The 15,242-nt window shown below is 49.5% G+C and overlaps 1 protein-coding gene across 1 annotated transcript in view; it reads left to right on the top strand.

Moving 5' to 3' along the window:
• LOC134039082 (WD repeat-containing protein 7) overlaps positions 1-15,242 on the top strand; it is a 99,996-nt gene that overhangs the window by 68,710 nt on the left and 16,044 nt on the right. The window contains 1 exon segment of the mRNA XM_062484831.1: positions 15,090-15,235. Coding sequence (XP_062340815.1) covers positions 15,090-15,235 — 146 coding nt within the window.

The following is a 15,242-nucleotide window of genomic DNA, read 5'->3' as shown; positions in this document are numbered from 1 at the left end:
AAATCCAGGCAAATCCTAGAGTAATCAGGCTTGTTTTGCATTTTTGATTCATTTTAATCCTCTTAAATGATAATGTAGGTGAAGCACATTGGTTTTCTAAACGGCCCAGGATTCAACTGGGCTCTGCCTCAAGGTTCCGCTCAGCTTTGACAGGCTTCTTGTACACCCTCCCTCCATTCATCCATATCTCCATCACGTTCAACCTTAACCTTCTGGCTGAAGACCCCATGTTTAGCGACGATTACGAGGAAACTTCATCATGCAGTTTAAAAAAACAAAAAAACACAAATAAGTAATGCTCTAGTATAGTGGTCTAATGTCCACAGTCGTATTGAATGGCGGTTGCAGGTTGGATAGATTTTTGTCTCACTGGCGTTGCTGAATGGGCAGATGGCAGTTGTTATTTAAGTCTGACCCTAGACTAGGTGTCTTGTTAATATTGACTCCATCCTCCGTTAGGACTGCAGGGCCTCCATCCATGTGGAGACAGATAGGGGCCTGTTTCCTGTTGGCCTACTTCCCCTCTCCGCCCCTGGCTCTGTGTCTCTAGGCTGTTTTTCAACCACAGTATTGATCCTGTCCACATTCAGCCAGGCCCCCTGACTCTTCCCTGCCTGGAAGGTCCTGGAGACGAGGGAGACTGTCAACCCCCCCCCCCCCCCCCCCCCCCCCCCCCCCCCTCAGAGGGGGGGGGGGGACTCTCAGTCCTCAGAGGACTCTCTGATGTGGTTCCCCCCTAGCAGGGACTCTTCAGCCTGGGGTACAGTCCAGGCAGAACTCCCTCCCCCTGGAGGATTGGATCCTGCAGCAACTGGACCTCTCTCTCTAACAGCACAGCTTTAGTTGTCCCGGAGTTCTCCTTTGTTGCGTACCTTTTTTTAAATGATTCATTCCATGTGGGTTCCTCTCTGCTTCTACTGTTTACCACACGTGGAGGGTATAGATCAAAGATTCTGGTGAACATACACTGTACATTGAGATGCCCCGCGCTGAGGAATGAAGCATTAGCACACATGTTAAGCTCAGCTAATTCTCTTTGATCCAGAGGGGGCCTGTGGGACTTGGCGTGCAGTGTTCATGTTTAAATCCACCCTGTTCACTCATGTGACAGAGATTTCTAGGTGTTATGTTTTTTTTCTCTCGCTTTCTTCACAGTCCCTGACTGCAGCTCCACCACAAGCTCAGCCACTTGAACCTGAAGGGAAAGCCTTCGAACTAGGGACGCACCGACATTTTGCACTTTCGGTTTTCGGCTGAAAGAGAAAAAAGGCTGAAAATATATGCCGACCCAAGTGCTCAGATTTCACTCGTTCGATCTAGCCTTTATCACGGGGACCGAAGTCAACTTAGTTTCAGGTTGGATATTCGACAGACTTTCCCCATTCGTTTTGCTCACGTCCACTAACAGCAGTTAGAGACAAAGTGACGAGTTGTTTTATTAAAATGTCAATAGCTGTTCACCCATTACTCCTAAAACCTTTTAAACTAGCTAACCCAGTAAAAATGACACATCCCTCTGGTCTGTCCATTTTCATCTCTCACATTTTTATATAAATGTTTTCCACATTTACATTTCAATAGCTTGTTGGTCATGTTACCCACTAACCTCAAAGTATGTTCAGACTATCTGTGAATTATCCTTATATAATGCACATCCATTAGACTGTCCATTTTCATCTATGGTGATTTTACATAAATATTTCAAACAAGGGCGATCATATCAGAGGTGTGGAAATAGTTTCTGAAAAGGAAATCAAATTTGCAATCTCCAGTGTTAATCAGCAGACAGAGTCAAGAGGGGGTATGGTGCCAAATAAAAAAAGTCTACTATTAATACAATTATACAAAAAAATAAAATAAAAATAGATTAAAAAGTGTAAATTTTTCCTTTCAGTTTTTGGCAAAGTGCATCCTGAATTTTCGGTTTCGGCCCTGAATTTTCATTTTGGTGCATCACTTCTTAGTTGATTGTGAGTTGTGGTTCTGGTGGCAACAGGCTAACGCAGTTCAGCTGTTCCACCTGAGTTCATGCTGACTGGGTGCAGAGTGGTATGCTTTGCCAGTCTCTCCTACCAGACTGTGTCTCTATGAAATGATTGCCCATGCGTCAGCCTTGGCTTGTCAAACTGATACCTGGATGAACTCGCTCTCCATAGGCCTAGGGCTCATTCTAATGGGAATACACGCACAATTAAACCGTCTTTTTTCTATTTTTTTCTTATTTTTCCTCTCGTCCACCCTGCCCCTTTTTTCCCTCCTTTCCTGGCTTGCTCGTGAGCGCGCCCTTTCGCAACCTTCAACTGGATTCCAAGTGATTCAAAATTAACTTAAAAGTCTTGTTTGCTGACAGCTTAAAGCTTAATTGACTGGAAGCCAAATAGAGTGTGTTAGGTATTCAGCAGCCGGAGCTATTGATAAAGCCATGTGCAAATGGGCTGTGTTGAAAGAGCGACGACGGGAGCCCCCCTCCCTCGTCCCCCTCCACCCTCCCCCCCTCTCTGGTATTCAGGGCACAGCTTCCCTGAGCACCGCAGTCACAAACGCTTTGTCGACTCCTTTATCACACCCGGCTGGGCCGGCCCCGCGGGCTCCTCTCCTCTCTCCTCTCCTCTCACTTGTGATTACCCAGAGGCCTACACTGTACAAATGGCACCTCCAGGTTTTTCCGGATGTCGAAGGGAGCGGTGCACTGTGGACTGGCGTGGACTAGCACCTAGACCAGACCAGTATCATCTCAGCTCCGAGCACTCGGCGGCTCAATTAGGCTTTTCTCCCATTTAGCACTGCAAATGATGCAGGGGGCTGTAATTAGACTGGATTACCCGACTGCTCAAACAATGCCATCCAAAGCCCAATAGACAGCAGCCGAACAGAGAGGAAACACATGACGGCAACCACCACAACAACAACAGTGGCAGTCCTCTCTCTCCTTATTGATTGGTCAGCCTCATGTTCCGGTGCACGGTGACACAGGTTGTTGTTTAGTATTGATTGTCAGTTATATGTTTATTAGTTGGTAACGGGTGTCAAGTGTCGGTCGGACGGCAAAGCTTGTAGCCAAGAGCCGTAACCTGGGAGAATGTAATTGGAGCCGAATCCGCCTGGAATGGTGTCTCCTGGTCGGCTTTACCTTCTTCTGTGTATTTACACTTCTCTGTGCTCTTGTGAGATGCCGTCTGTTTTTGGTCCTGGCGATGCGAGTTGACCTCATTAAAAACAGCGTTAGTAGGATCAGTAACTATCGGCCCGCCTTTTCCCTTCTCTGTCCCCCCGGAAGAAGAATGCTTCAATAGGCAGCCGAGTCAGAAGGGAGAGAGGTGGGGTGGGTGGATGGGGGGGGGGGGGGGGTGAGGAGGTTTGTTTTATTTCCTAATTTAATGAGCTGGTGATGCTCTCACGAGTAGAGAAGATCAAAGTTTACTCTACTAATTACCACCTAACCCTTTCCACCCCTTACTCGCACCCCCCCTCCCCCCTCCTCCCCCCTTCCGACCTGTCTTCTTCTCTCCCACTCTCTCTTTGTCAGCCGTGGTGCCTGGGCACCAACAGGGGAGGGAGGATATTGATCCTCAATGGAGCACCCTGGAAGCCCTATTGCAGCGAGGGAGCGAGAGAGAGAGAGAGGAGAGATAGAGAGAGGGAGAGGACGAGAGAGAAACTTTGTGAAATATTAACCAGCTCTGTTGTTTTGGTCTGGGAGAGAGGTGAGGGGTTTGATCTCAGGATTAGAGCGAGGGGGGGGGGGGGGGTGAACGAAAACGTTAGGTTGATTGATAATTGCTACATTTCGTGTCTCACCGTCTTCAGGATTGTGTGTCTGTGTTGTGGTGAATGTGGATCCCTGTCAGACAGGCGTGTGACGTGGGAGGCCTAACCGTGCAGGTGTTTCAAAGCATCGTGTAAACAAAGAAAGACCATTTCATTGAAGATGACACTATACCACACCTTGGTGTGCACGACACAAGGTGTTTGCAGCCATCTGTAAAAAAATTATATAAAATAATTGAATTACAATAATAAATACAGCAGTTGCCAAAATTCTATTTTAGAAATATTAATGGAAGAATTGGAAGAACTGAAACCAACTTTTATATCAAATCATATTTAAATCTGGAATCACAAAACTATTTTCCTGATTGGTCAAATAAGCTTCTTATGTCAAATATATTGTTCGCAAAGATAGAAAACAATTGAAGTTCTATAATTCAGATCTCAAAGAATGCGACAGAAAATGGCAGACATTTATATTACCCTACACAGAATTTAAGGATTACAGAGACATACGTTTTTTTTTTATATATTTAAACTGCTGGAGCATAATCTGGTCAATGATAAGATCTTAAATTGTATCTGTGTTTTGTAACCAGCAGCTGTTGTGTTATTACAGCAGCAATGTTGTCATCAACCCACGATAAGTTTGTAATACCGTTACATCATTCACAGCTCAAAGTCTAAAGTCTTAAGAGCAAGCACACACAAACTTACTGTGGCACTTTAAATGTAGTTGTTGTTGTTGTGGGGGAGTAAAACATTTATCAATCTGGTATGAAGTTTGTTTAAGTGTGTTTATTTTGTACTCAACCCAATGCTGCAAAGCAAAAGCCATAATATCGAAATATGAAACATCATATTATATATATATATATTAAACCAGGAATCACATATTCCCTAGGTTCACATTTTTTATCGTAACACATTAAATTTCAATTGTATTTATTTTCCACCTCAGTGTTTTGACAGGTGTATATAACAGTCTGGGGGTTTTCTCCAGAACTGCTGTCAATAAACATGTTGCTAATGTACCACACTGCAGAATAATTTGAGATGTTTATAAGCCTTATTGAAAGACATATGATATCAGTTTTTTTTTAATAAGGCCATCTCACAGACATGAGACTCATAAAAGCAGATTGAATTGAATTTTGACCAAGAAATGAGAAAGAGAATCCTCCTCATTTTGGCTTTTGTTCATTGCAACACCGAAGACCTTGAAATCTCCTAAGTGAATTTGAGGATGGCGGCTCCGCGAGTGGGGGGGAGCCCCATTTGTCCTTTTGATATTCTCAGTCCCCCTCTCCGTGTGCCCTAATTGAAGTTCTCACTCAGTTGTGGACGTTTAAATGTGGGCGTGCGCTCTGTGTCTTAAACCAGGGAAATGCAGTTAACCTTCAGAATGTGGGGCTTTTGGAAGGACAGCTACGAGCGTCCGCATCCCCTAACCTTTTTCTCACAAATTGTGTTTTCAATTATTGCGGCCCGTCTCCTGACATTTCTGTATGTTCAGCACGCTGATCGGCCCTCCTTTGGTTTGAACTTTACTCGTCTCATAAAAACAACTCGTCCCCCCCCCCCCCGCGCCAGGAATTTATTGAAGTATAATGTTGTTGTGTTTTATTGAAAATCTCACAGTAATGTTTCTCTTTTCTTTCTGTTCGCACAAAATTCCTGCCTGTATTGATCTTCTCCCACAATCCCTGGCTATCAAGTTTTACCTGTCTCAACATTGATTATCAATGGAGGCCTAGACTGACGGTGGGAGTGAAGCATCATGGGAAGTCTGGGTCAACAAAGTGCTGAAAGTGGCCTGATAACCGTTCAGATGTTTGTAGTGAACTTTAGCCGTGCTTGGGCCGCAGAAACACACTGTCAAAACACAGCCCATTTACAGACCAGTCTTTATATAAAAGAAATATATGAAAACAAATATATATATATATAAAAAATAAATATGTGCTTATCAATTTTCGAAGGTTTTTCTTTATAGCTTTATATTAACATCATTTTATACTAGAAAAAAATCTTATGTCAAACTTGAGCGCAAGTTCAATTGTTTTAGCCATGTTGCCCCAACCAGTGTAGGTACTGTAGTATTTGTGGGGTCGACAGCTGTGTGTAAGCGGTGTGCAGGAGAGCCTAGTGGAGAGAGCGGTGACGGGGCCTGAGGAGTGTGTGTGTGCCGCTCTCCTTCCCTGAGCCAAGCATCCCTCACACAGCACGTGGCGCATGTTTAAAAAGGGGTATTGATTGGTACGCCGCACAAAGAACCAGCTCTCCCTTCCTTTTGTGTGTGTCTTTCTCCCCCCCCCCCCTCTCCACACACGCGCACACACCTCCCCGCCCTGGCACTTTCCAAAGGGTGGCCCCCACTCCCGGCCAAAATGGAGACCCTCACCATCTTTTCCTTTCTTCACCTTCCTGCTATTTCACCCCCCCCCAACCACTACACACACCCACTTCTCTTTTACATTCCTTCTCCACGTCAAGCCTTGTTCTTTGCACACAACCCCCCCCCCCCCCCCCCCCAAACTCCCTTCCCGCACGCAACAGTTTTGTAGTGCACAGGCTATTATTCAAACATTCAGAGTGATCAAAATGTCAATTTGGACTGAAACACAATTGATGTTTCTCCAATTGCTAGCCGACTGCCACTCAGATCAATCTTCCACACAAGGACTTTTGTAAAGAGAGCCATGGCTGTTCAGGGCTTATCAGTGTGTCTGAAGGTGTAAAAGGTAGAAAACATTTTTTTTACAGATGGACTTTTTTTGAACTGGAGTTCTTTTTATGTCGGCTGTTCCCGGAATGACTCAGTCTTTACGTTGGTGCATTACACATTTCGCTTTTTTTAATGAATCCTTTCCTAATTTTATTTAAGTTAGCATTCAGCTTGGCCAGATCCATCCTCTTTTAGAAAAGATTGAGAGTAGTGAAGGGGGGGGGGGCTTGTCCAGCCTTTTGACTTTATTACGTTATTTTTGAGACCAGGGAACAGCAAATAGGATTTAGATACAATGTCATTAAAATAGATCTAGATGTATTAAAGGTAAAAGATCAATACAGTTCAAAAATCAATATTCTTTTATAGAGCTGTGGACTCCTACAAAAGGCTGGAATAGGGATGTGGCGGACAGGACTTCAGAGCTGAACAGAAACACAGAACAGCGTACCATGACGAGGGCATTATGTCCTTTATCAATTAAAGAGGCATTTTATAGGGAAAATATAATAGTGATTAGAATATTAGGATTTAATAGCATTAGAACTGGGACACAGATGGTATTGAATTTGGTGCATGTTCTTCTTCTTCGATTTTAGACTTTATCATGTTTTGTTAATCTGTGTTTGATGAAAATCCACAGATTGTAATATTTCAGGCCAGTATACATTTTTTGGAACATATTTGTCTAGTTAGTTTTTATTGAACGTGGTTGTTGATGCTTGATCATGAAGATCATCAATATGAATCATAAAGCACTTATGCTATAGCACAGTAGGCAAGCTCACTGACGCTACAGATTATATTCTACTTTCAGTAGACAGTGGACTACTTTTCATGCACAGTGGTGGCACAGTGTACTGTATTACACACTGTGGTCTGTTAGCTTTTTATATTGTTAGTAACACAAAGTGTTGCAATTTCATAACGATATTGTACCTGTTTAAAGATAATTGACTGCGATTTAAAGAAACCAATTTCACAGTATTAGTTTAATTTGGTACGATTCTGTAGTGGATTGTTCTCCTGTCAGCTAGCTTCTACCTTTTAAACCATAAACAAAAAAATCCAAATAAGAAAATACTTAGAAATGCTTCTATTCTATAGGCCTTCACTGTGAATCCTTTGTCTCAGTGCTTGTACTATGTCTGCATACCTGTCATGCTTATCTGAGTCTGTATCGCCCTGCTCCCTCTTACTAAATGTTTTCTTACCCCTTCCTCTGACCTCTGCCATCCTACCTCACACACACACACACACACACAGGCACACACATACACACACACACACACACAGGCACACGCACACTACCAACACCACCTCACTGGCTGTCTATTTCTCTGTCAGTTCTACAGTAGATGTCTACCTGATGGTGTGTGTGTGTGTGTGTCTGCTGTGTAAATAAGATGCAGACCCCAGTGGAGGAGGACAGGCGTGGAGATTGACGTTGGCTGACCCTGCTTAACTTCGGAAAGCACTCCTGATGATTGGGCTTGTTGAAGACCAGAGAGAGAGAGAGAGAGAGAGAGTGAGAGAGAGAGAGAGAGTATGTGTATGAGTGACTCAGTCACTCTGGGTTGAGAGTAGTGCGTACTTCTCACCATGTGTTCCTACCCCTGTGTGTGTGTGTCTGTATGAAGAGGCAGTCGTGTGGGGTTGTGAACGAGGTTGAAGGCTCCTTAATGATTCTGTAATGACGGCTCTTGGACCGAGCGGTACTTATTGCCTGTTCTGTACCACATGGCCAATTTTTCATATCTTCACGACAGGTTTATTTGGTTTCACCTTGAATGGAGCACAGCTGTATTGATCCCATCAGAGAAGGGCTTTAACACACTAGTGGCTTCGAGTCACACTCACACCTAGACCAGGACCAGGAGCATTTGGCTGGGACTGTTTCGCCATCTTGCCAGGACAGGGAGGTAATACAAATAATTATTATGAGGTACTTCCTTAGTTGAGGTCACCTTTAGCCGTATCATGGCTAAGAATGCTCACAGGGGCCCATTTTGGGGAAAGTTTCAAACTTGCGGCGAACACATTTCATAAAACAAAAGATCATGTTATATCTCGACTTTAGGTCGGTAGTATGTAATTTTTCACGACAATTCATAAAAAACAAAACGGTTTCTTTAAGGCAGATCTCAAGGACATGATCTGATACTGAATAGGGACTTTCGAAGCAAATTTCCTTACAACTTTTCTTTCAGTTCTTCTCAGGGACTTTTTCGACATTTTTGCTCGGGGAGGGTCTTAATGCAGTTATATACTGTCCCAGGTTAACCTCAGAAATGAATGAGACTGCATAATCCATTTACCAAGCAGGCTGGGATAAAAGCCAAACGACTGCAACCTCTACAATCCCATTACTCTGGCTCTTATGTAAATGGTAGTGGATCCTGGCCTTGCCTGTATATCTCCATACAGACCTTACATGGACAGCCTGTCTCAACATCTGTTCAGCTGATCTATCACCCAGTGATAAACCAGCGCAGAACGCTTCCTTTTGATGGCTTTTGATGGTCACTCACAGATTTGAGCAGTCGGATTCGTCCACGGGGTGCTTATTTGGCATCCACCGAGTGTTTGTGCATCAGCCGACTCTGTGGTACACAGATATGAATTCCACCGTGGCAGCTATCGATCCGAGCCTTCAGCCGGGAAGAGGAAGAAGAGGAAGCTCTATTTCTTTAGGCTGTGTAAGGGCGGAAGAGTCTGTGCCACGACACCAAGTTCTTCCCCCGCCTCACCCCCCCTCCTTCCGCCTCCCACCCCCCCGCCCCCTCCCGTCTTTCCTGCCGCGCGCACACGCCCGTTATTTGGGATTATTCATCCTCCGAGCTCTGATTGGGTGATCAACTGTCTTGTCAGGGGAATGGATCTGTGCGTCAGCCGTTAGCTATGATTAAACAGTGGCCGGCCGAGAGCTGAACGTGGGGGGGGGGGGGGGGGGGTAGAGGGATGGAGAGAGACAGAGAGACACACACACAGAGAGGGGGATAGGGAGACTGCAGGAAGGCCAATGCTTTGGATGGATGAAGCTGCAGAGGGAAGGAATTCTTTTCCCTTCTTTATTTTTTATTTCTCTCTCCCTCTGTCTCCGTCTCTCTCTGTCTCTCTCTGTCTGTCTGTCTCTCTCTGTCTGTCTCTCTCTCTTGCGGGGACTCATCTTGCACCGTCTGAATCTGTCGCCAAAAATGTAGGAGCTGAGATAGACAATGGACAGTGACTGTTGCGCGACGCTTTACATTTGACCTGTTGTTGAGTCGCTTTCAGTCACGATTGTGTCCCAAACCTGTCTCTAAGGCTGTGACAAGCGAGGGAGACCATACGCCAAGTTCAAAGAATAGCAAAGTAATTCATTAAATAATGAAAGGAATCTACAAAACACGTGGCGGGATGCGTCCATCAGTAGGTCAGTGGTGTCGATGCCGCTGTCAAAGCCTTGTCAAATCATTTCATAACACAAAAGATCCAAACAAAGAGCCAAAACATAACTGAAGGGTGTTGTGTGGAGAAAGGTCTCCCCGATGTGTACGACTTATTCTAAAAGGGAAGGGGGACACACCGGGCCCAGGTGCACCGGATCAACAGGAACCACCTTCTTCTCTCCGCCCACAATCCTGCTACGACAGAACCAGCACAAAGAAGAGGGAGGCAGACCAAAGGGAGGAGGTCTTCCCAGTTGTTGCTAACGCTATGCTAAGTATGAACTAGCAATTGGAGTTGGGAGTTGTTTCTCAGAGTGACACATGAGCATAGAAGGCTGCATTGGCTGCCTGTTTCCAGCAGGTTTTGCTGCTCTACTGAGAGGTCAGAAAGCTGTTTATTGACAGTACACACACACACACTCAGAGAAAGATTCATAGACCTGCCACACTTGTAGAGCCTTGTCAATAGACCTATTAAAGCCCTCGGACTGTTAAACAGACAGAAACCTACATTACCGCTGAACACGTGCTACTCTATTAGAGAAACACCTGTACGCCTAAAATACCCTTTTGCATTATTGAATAGGACACAGCTGTTCACTAATACATTCACACATGCCGTGCGGTACACAGCATTTGTTTATCGGGTTGAAAGGTTGGGATCCTTGAAAAGCCGGTGAGTTCCCCTCATCCTAAAGTACTGATTAAACGCCGTAGGAATTGTAGGAGGACCATAGCTTGGTGTGGTGAGGGTTATATAGACTTTGGTCTATCTGGGCTGAGGGCCGTATACAGTATGGCTGGTTGGTCTTCAGCCTCAAACCGTGACTGCTCTAGCCCCGGGGGGGTGCGTGGGAGAGAGAGGTGGAGCTTTCCTCTGCCGTGAGGTGACGATGGGGGGGGGGGGGGGGGTGAGATAGCCTGAGGGTCATGACATCCTACAGTTCGAAGGTCATCATGCACAGCCCCTGTCCGTCCGGGCTCGAAGTCTCGCAGCGGGGGGGGAACGTCTTAGCACCGGGCGACCGTCACGGTGCTAAGACGACGGAAAGGGCTGCACAATGGACGCCCCATCTCATTCAAGGCCGGGGGAACTCGGTTGCAGCAACAACTGTGGACTTGTGCTGCGCCTGAACATGTTTCTCACTTGTTTCTTTGTCTATTTGATTGAAGAAAAATTCAATTTTGTGGATGAATGGAAATCCAGCCCGAGCTAGTGTTTATCTTAAGATAATCTCTATGTTAGCCTGAGGCAAGGACACCTCATTCACTTATATAGATTGACGTGTTTGGCCCAGGGTCGTCCAACAAAGACGACCATAAGAACGTCCATGTTTAACCGGTTATTTACCGACAAAAGCAAAGATGGCTGCATTCCTAAAATGCCTCAGTTTCGTCCACTACAGTATGCCTTTCCTCTCGTGAGAGATCTGTACAGGCAGAGAGAGAAACACGGGAGAACCATAACAGATCTTTGAGGTGTTTTCTTCTCTGAATCTCCAGACCTCCAACTCCACACGGCTCCCCCCGCCACCCGGCCCTTGCTGTAACCCCCCCCCCCCCCCTCCTCACTTCTCCTACCTCCATGCTCCTGCCCCTCCCTGCCATCCTCCGTCTGCCTCCAGCCCTGGCCCTGGTGTCAGGTTTCCTAGTGGAGAGGCCCACATGGCGCTGCGCTGTCCCTCTCCAGGAGGCAGAGGCACCAGGAGCCCGGGAGCCCGGCCGCCGCCACCGCCGCTCCCCTCCCTCCCCTCCCTCACTGTCTCGCCTCCCCTCCCTGTCTCCCTGTCTCCCTCCCCTGCCGGCCACCTCTCCCCACCCTTTCCCGTTTCCCCGTCTGCCTCTTGCGCTGCCTCATCCGCTACCTGCCTCTCTGGTTCCCAGCCTGCGTGCCTCTCTCTCTCTCTCCCTTCCCAGCTTGCCTCCCTCTCCCCTCCCTCCCTCTCTCCCTCCCGCCTGCCTGGCCAGGCCTATCGATCAGGCCCCCTGCGTGTCCCCCCCTGGTCCTGCAGCTGCCTCATTGGCCCCTCTCAGCGCCTGCTCCAGCGCATTAGAATAGAAATCCATAACCGGGAGCTGTGCTCACCCAAGCACGGGGGGAGGCAAACCAAATGAAATGCTATAAAGCAATCCCGTGACCGGGAGCCCACTGCCCATTCGTCCTGATCTGAGAATGTCACGCCAGCTAACCGTCTCTCTCTCTCTCTCTCTACCCCTTCTCTCTCTCTCACACGCACACATGCAGCCAAACACAAACACACCTTCCCTCCCGCTAACGTGCACCCACCCCCGCCCCGCCCCTTCCTCTCTCTCTCTGTCCCCTCTGTTCTCCCGCTTGCACAACCCATATCTCTCCTCTCCCCCCCCCCCCCCCTCCTCCTCATCCCTCCTGCACCTCTCTTGTCTCGACACCTCCCCCCTCCCTCCCTGCCTCTCCCTCCATCCTCTGAGGGATTAGCGGGGGTGGCGGGGGGGGGGGGCAGAGGGGGAGCTGACCGGTGAGGCGGTCTGCAGAGGTCAGGTGACCAAGCGGTCAACCCCAGGAGCTCGCTCGCTTTCTCTCTCTCCTGTCTGAGTCTTTGTTCTCCCTGCAGCATGTCCAGAGATGGTTGCCTGGACGAGCGCAGATGTGCACAGCCGCGCACAGCCAAACCACACAACACAACCGTAGACAATCTCACCGTACAGGAGCCGACACAGAAGGTTACGCAATTCCACTGTACGCACTCCTACACCGCCGTCCACAAACACACAACCCTACAAAGGCACCCAAACGGCCGTACCCCCACAACGATGAACGGCCACGCTAAACGAGACACAGCCACACACAACTATGTCCAGCCACATACAGCTGTGCAGCGTTACGAAGGCCAGATCATTTGTTGTATGAACCAGTGTCCTTAGAGCCGGTTGCATGTAGCATATTTTGAGGAAAGTTCTCCTTTTAACCACCCCTCCTTTTTCAGGGGGGTGGGGCTGGGCGGGGGGTTTGGGGGCGTGTGGAGAGGGTGGTTGGAGGCGGGGCTCCTGCGGGCTACGGGCAACGGGGGGACAATAGCCCCGGCACTCCCCTCACTTCCGAAATGGAGGCCCCCTTCTTTGAGCCAGGATGCTAGGTCATTAGAGAGGGGCCGGGGGTGGTAGGGAGGGAGGGGGGGGGGGGCGAGGGTGGGCGGGCGGGCGGGCGAGGTCACACGTGGCCGTGCGCTGCCAGCGCTCTTTGAACATAACCCTGACCACAGCGGGGTAGAGGGGATGGGGGGGGGGGGGGGTGCTGTGGTGGGCGGGGGCTAATGGGCTTGGCCCCGGACAATAGGAAGTGTGGCTCTATTCAGCCTTTCGAGACCCTTCCCCTCCCAACAGCTGCATGGCCAGCCTGGTTTCCCCGGACATGACGGCCCTTCCGTCTGAACCGGGTTCTCCTCCACCTTGTCACGAGCATCATCCGACAGCGGCTGATCCCTGAAGCACCTCCTCTGGCCGCAAGCAAGCAGCCCTGATCGGTCCCGTCACATGTGAGGTGCTAAACCTCCTCTAAAAGGGGGAAACTTTGGAGTGCACTTTAAACTGCGGCTCGCCGGGCTTATGCATCGTGTGTGTGTGTGGGGTTGTGTGTGTGTGTGTGTGGGGGGGGGGGGGGTTGTGTGTGTATGGGGGGTGTGTGTGTGGGGGTTGTGTGTGTGTGGGTGGGGTTGTGTGTGTGGGGTTGTGTGTGTGTGTGTGGGGGGGGGGGGGGGGGGGGGGTGGGGGGGGTTGTGTGTGTGTGTTTTGCCTGTGCGCGTCTCCTTTCCCTTCGCCTGGCGGACATCTGCCCGTCAATCTGACAGGTTGTCCAGGAGCGGCGGAGGCGAGACACCTTCCCCATCAGCCTCTCCTTCCACATCCTTATCTGCCCCCCAGACGAGCCCAGCCATCCCCCGTCTCCCCCATGGGCACACCCACCCCCGCCCCCTCCTCCTCCTACCCTCCCACCTCCTCCTACCCTCCCCACCTCCTCCTACCCTCCCCACCTCTCTCCTACCCTCCCCACCTCCTCCTACCCTCCCCACCTCTCTCCTACCCTCCCCACCTCCTCCTACCCTCCCCACCTCTCTCCTACCCTCCCCACCTCCTCTTACCCTCCCCACCTCCTCCTACCCTCCCCACCTCCTCTTACCCTCCCCAGCTCTCTCCTACCCTCCCCACCTCTCTCCTACCCTCCCCACCTCCTCCTACCCTCCCCACCTCCTCCTACCATCCCCACCTCCTCCTACCCTCCCCTCCTCCTCCTACCCTCCCCACCTCCTCCTACCCTCCCCAGCTCTCTCCTACCCTCCTCCTCCTACCCTCCCCTCCTCCTCCTACCCTCCCCACCTCTCTCCTACCCTCCCCACCTCGTCCTACCCTCCCCACCTCCTCTTACCCTCCCCACCTCTCTCCTACCCTCCCCACCTCCTCTTACCCTCCCCTCCTCCTCCTACCCTCCCCACCTCCTCCTACCCTCCCCAGCTCCTCTTACCCTCCCCACCTCTCTCCTACCCTCCCCACCTCCTCCTACCCTCCCCAGCTCTCTCCTACCCTCCTCCTCCTACCCTCCCCTCCTCCTCCTACCCTCCCCAGCTCTCTCCTACCCACCTCCTCCTACCCTCCCCACCTCCTCCTACCCTCCCCAGCTCTCTCCTACCCTCCTCCTCCTACCCTCCCCACCTCTCTCCTACCCTCCCCACCTCCTCCTACCCTCCCCACCTCCTCCTACCCTCCCCACCTCCTCCTACCCTCCCCTCCTCCTCCTACCCTCCCCACCTCTCTCCTACCCTCCCCACCTCCTCCTACCCTCCCCACCTCTCACACACACACGTTTCTCAACTCAGTCTGTGATTACACTCCCTTTTATGCCTCTGTGTAGGAATCTTTGCCCAACGTGCGTTTTTACCCTGAGTTCAGAGTCCTTAAGTGCAGCCCTTGTCTACTGCACATACCAATTCCCACTTTACTGTACTGTACAATGAGAATTTTTTGGTGTGTATCATGCATCCATATTTTGCCATGTCTTCATGTAGTTTTCTAAGGAAGTCTACGTCGATACTAGCTCTCGTATTTGTGGCATCATCTGAACAAGGAATGTCTTCCCCATCCTCAGTAAATCAGTTACTCATAACCCAATATGTCTCCTGTGTCCGCAGGCTGTCTGTCCAACCTGCCCCCCAACGCCAAGAAGATCTGCAACTCCTACGAGGAGCGTCGCAAGCAGGCCACCGCCATCGTTCTGCTGGGGGTGATCGGGGCCGAGTTCGGGGCGGAGATCGAGCCCCCGAAGCTGCCGTCCCGGGCCCGCA

This window comes from Osmerus eperlanus, chromosome 18 (genome assembly GCF_963692335.1).
Source record: "Osmerus eperlanus chromosome 18, fOsmEpe2.1, whole genome shotgun sequence".
Taxonomy (NCBI): Eukaryota; Metazoa; Chordata; class Actinopteri; order Osmeriformes; family Osmeridae; genus Osmerus; species Osmerus eperlanus.
The sequence above is the reverse complement of the archived record's forward strand: the minus strand, read 5'-3'. Positions and strand labels throughout refer to the sequence as shown.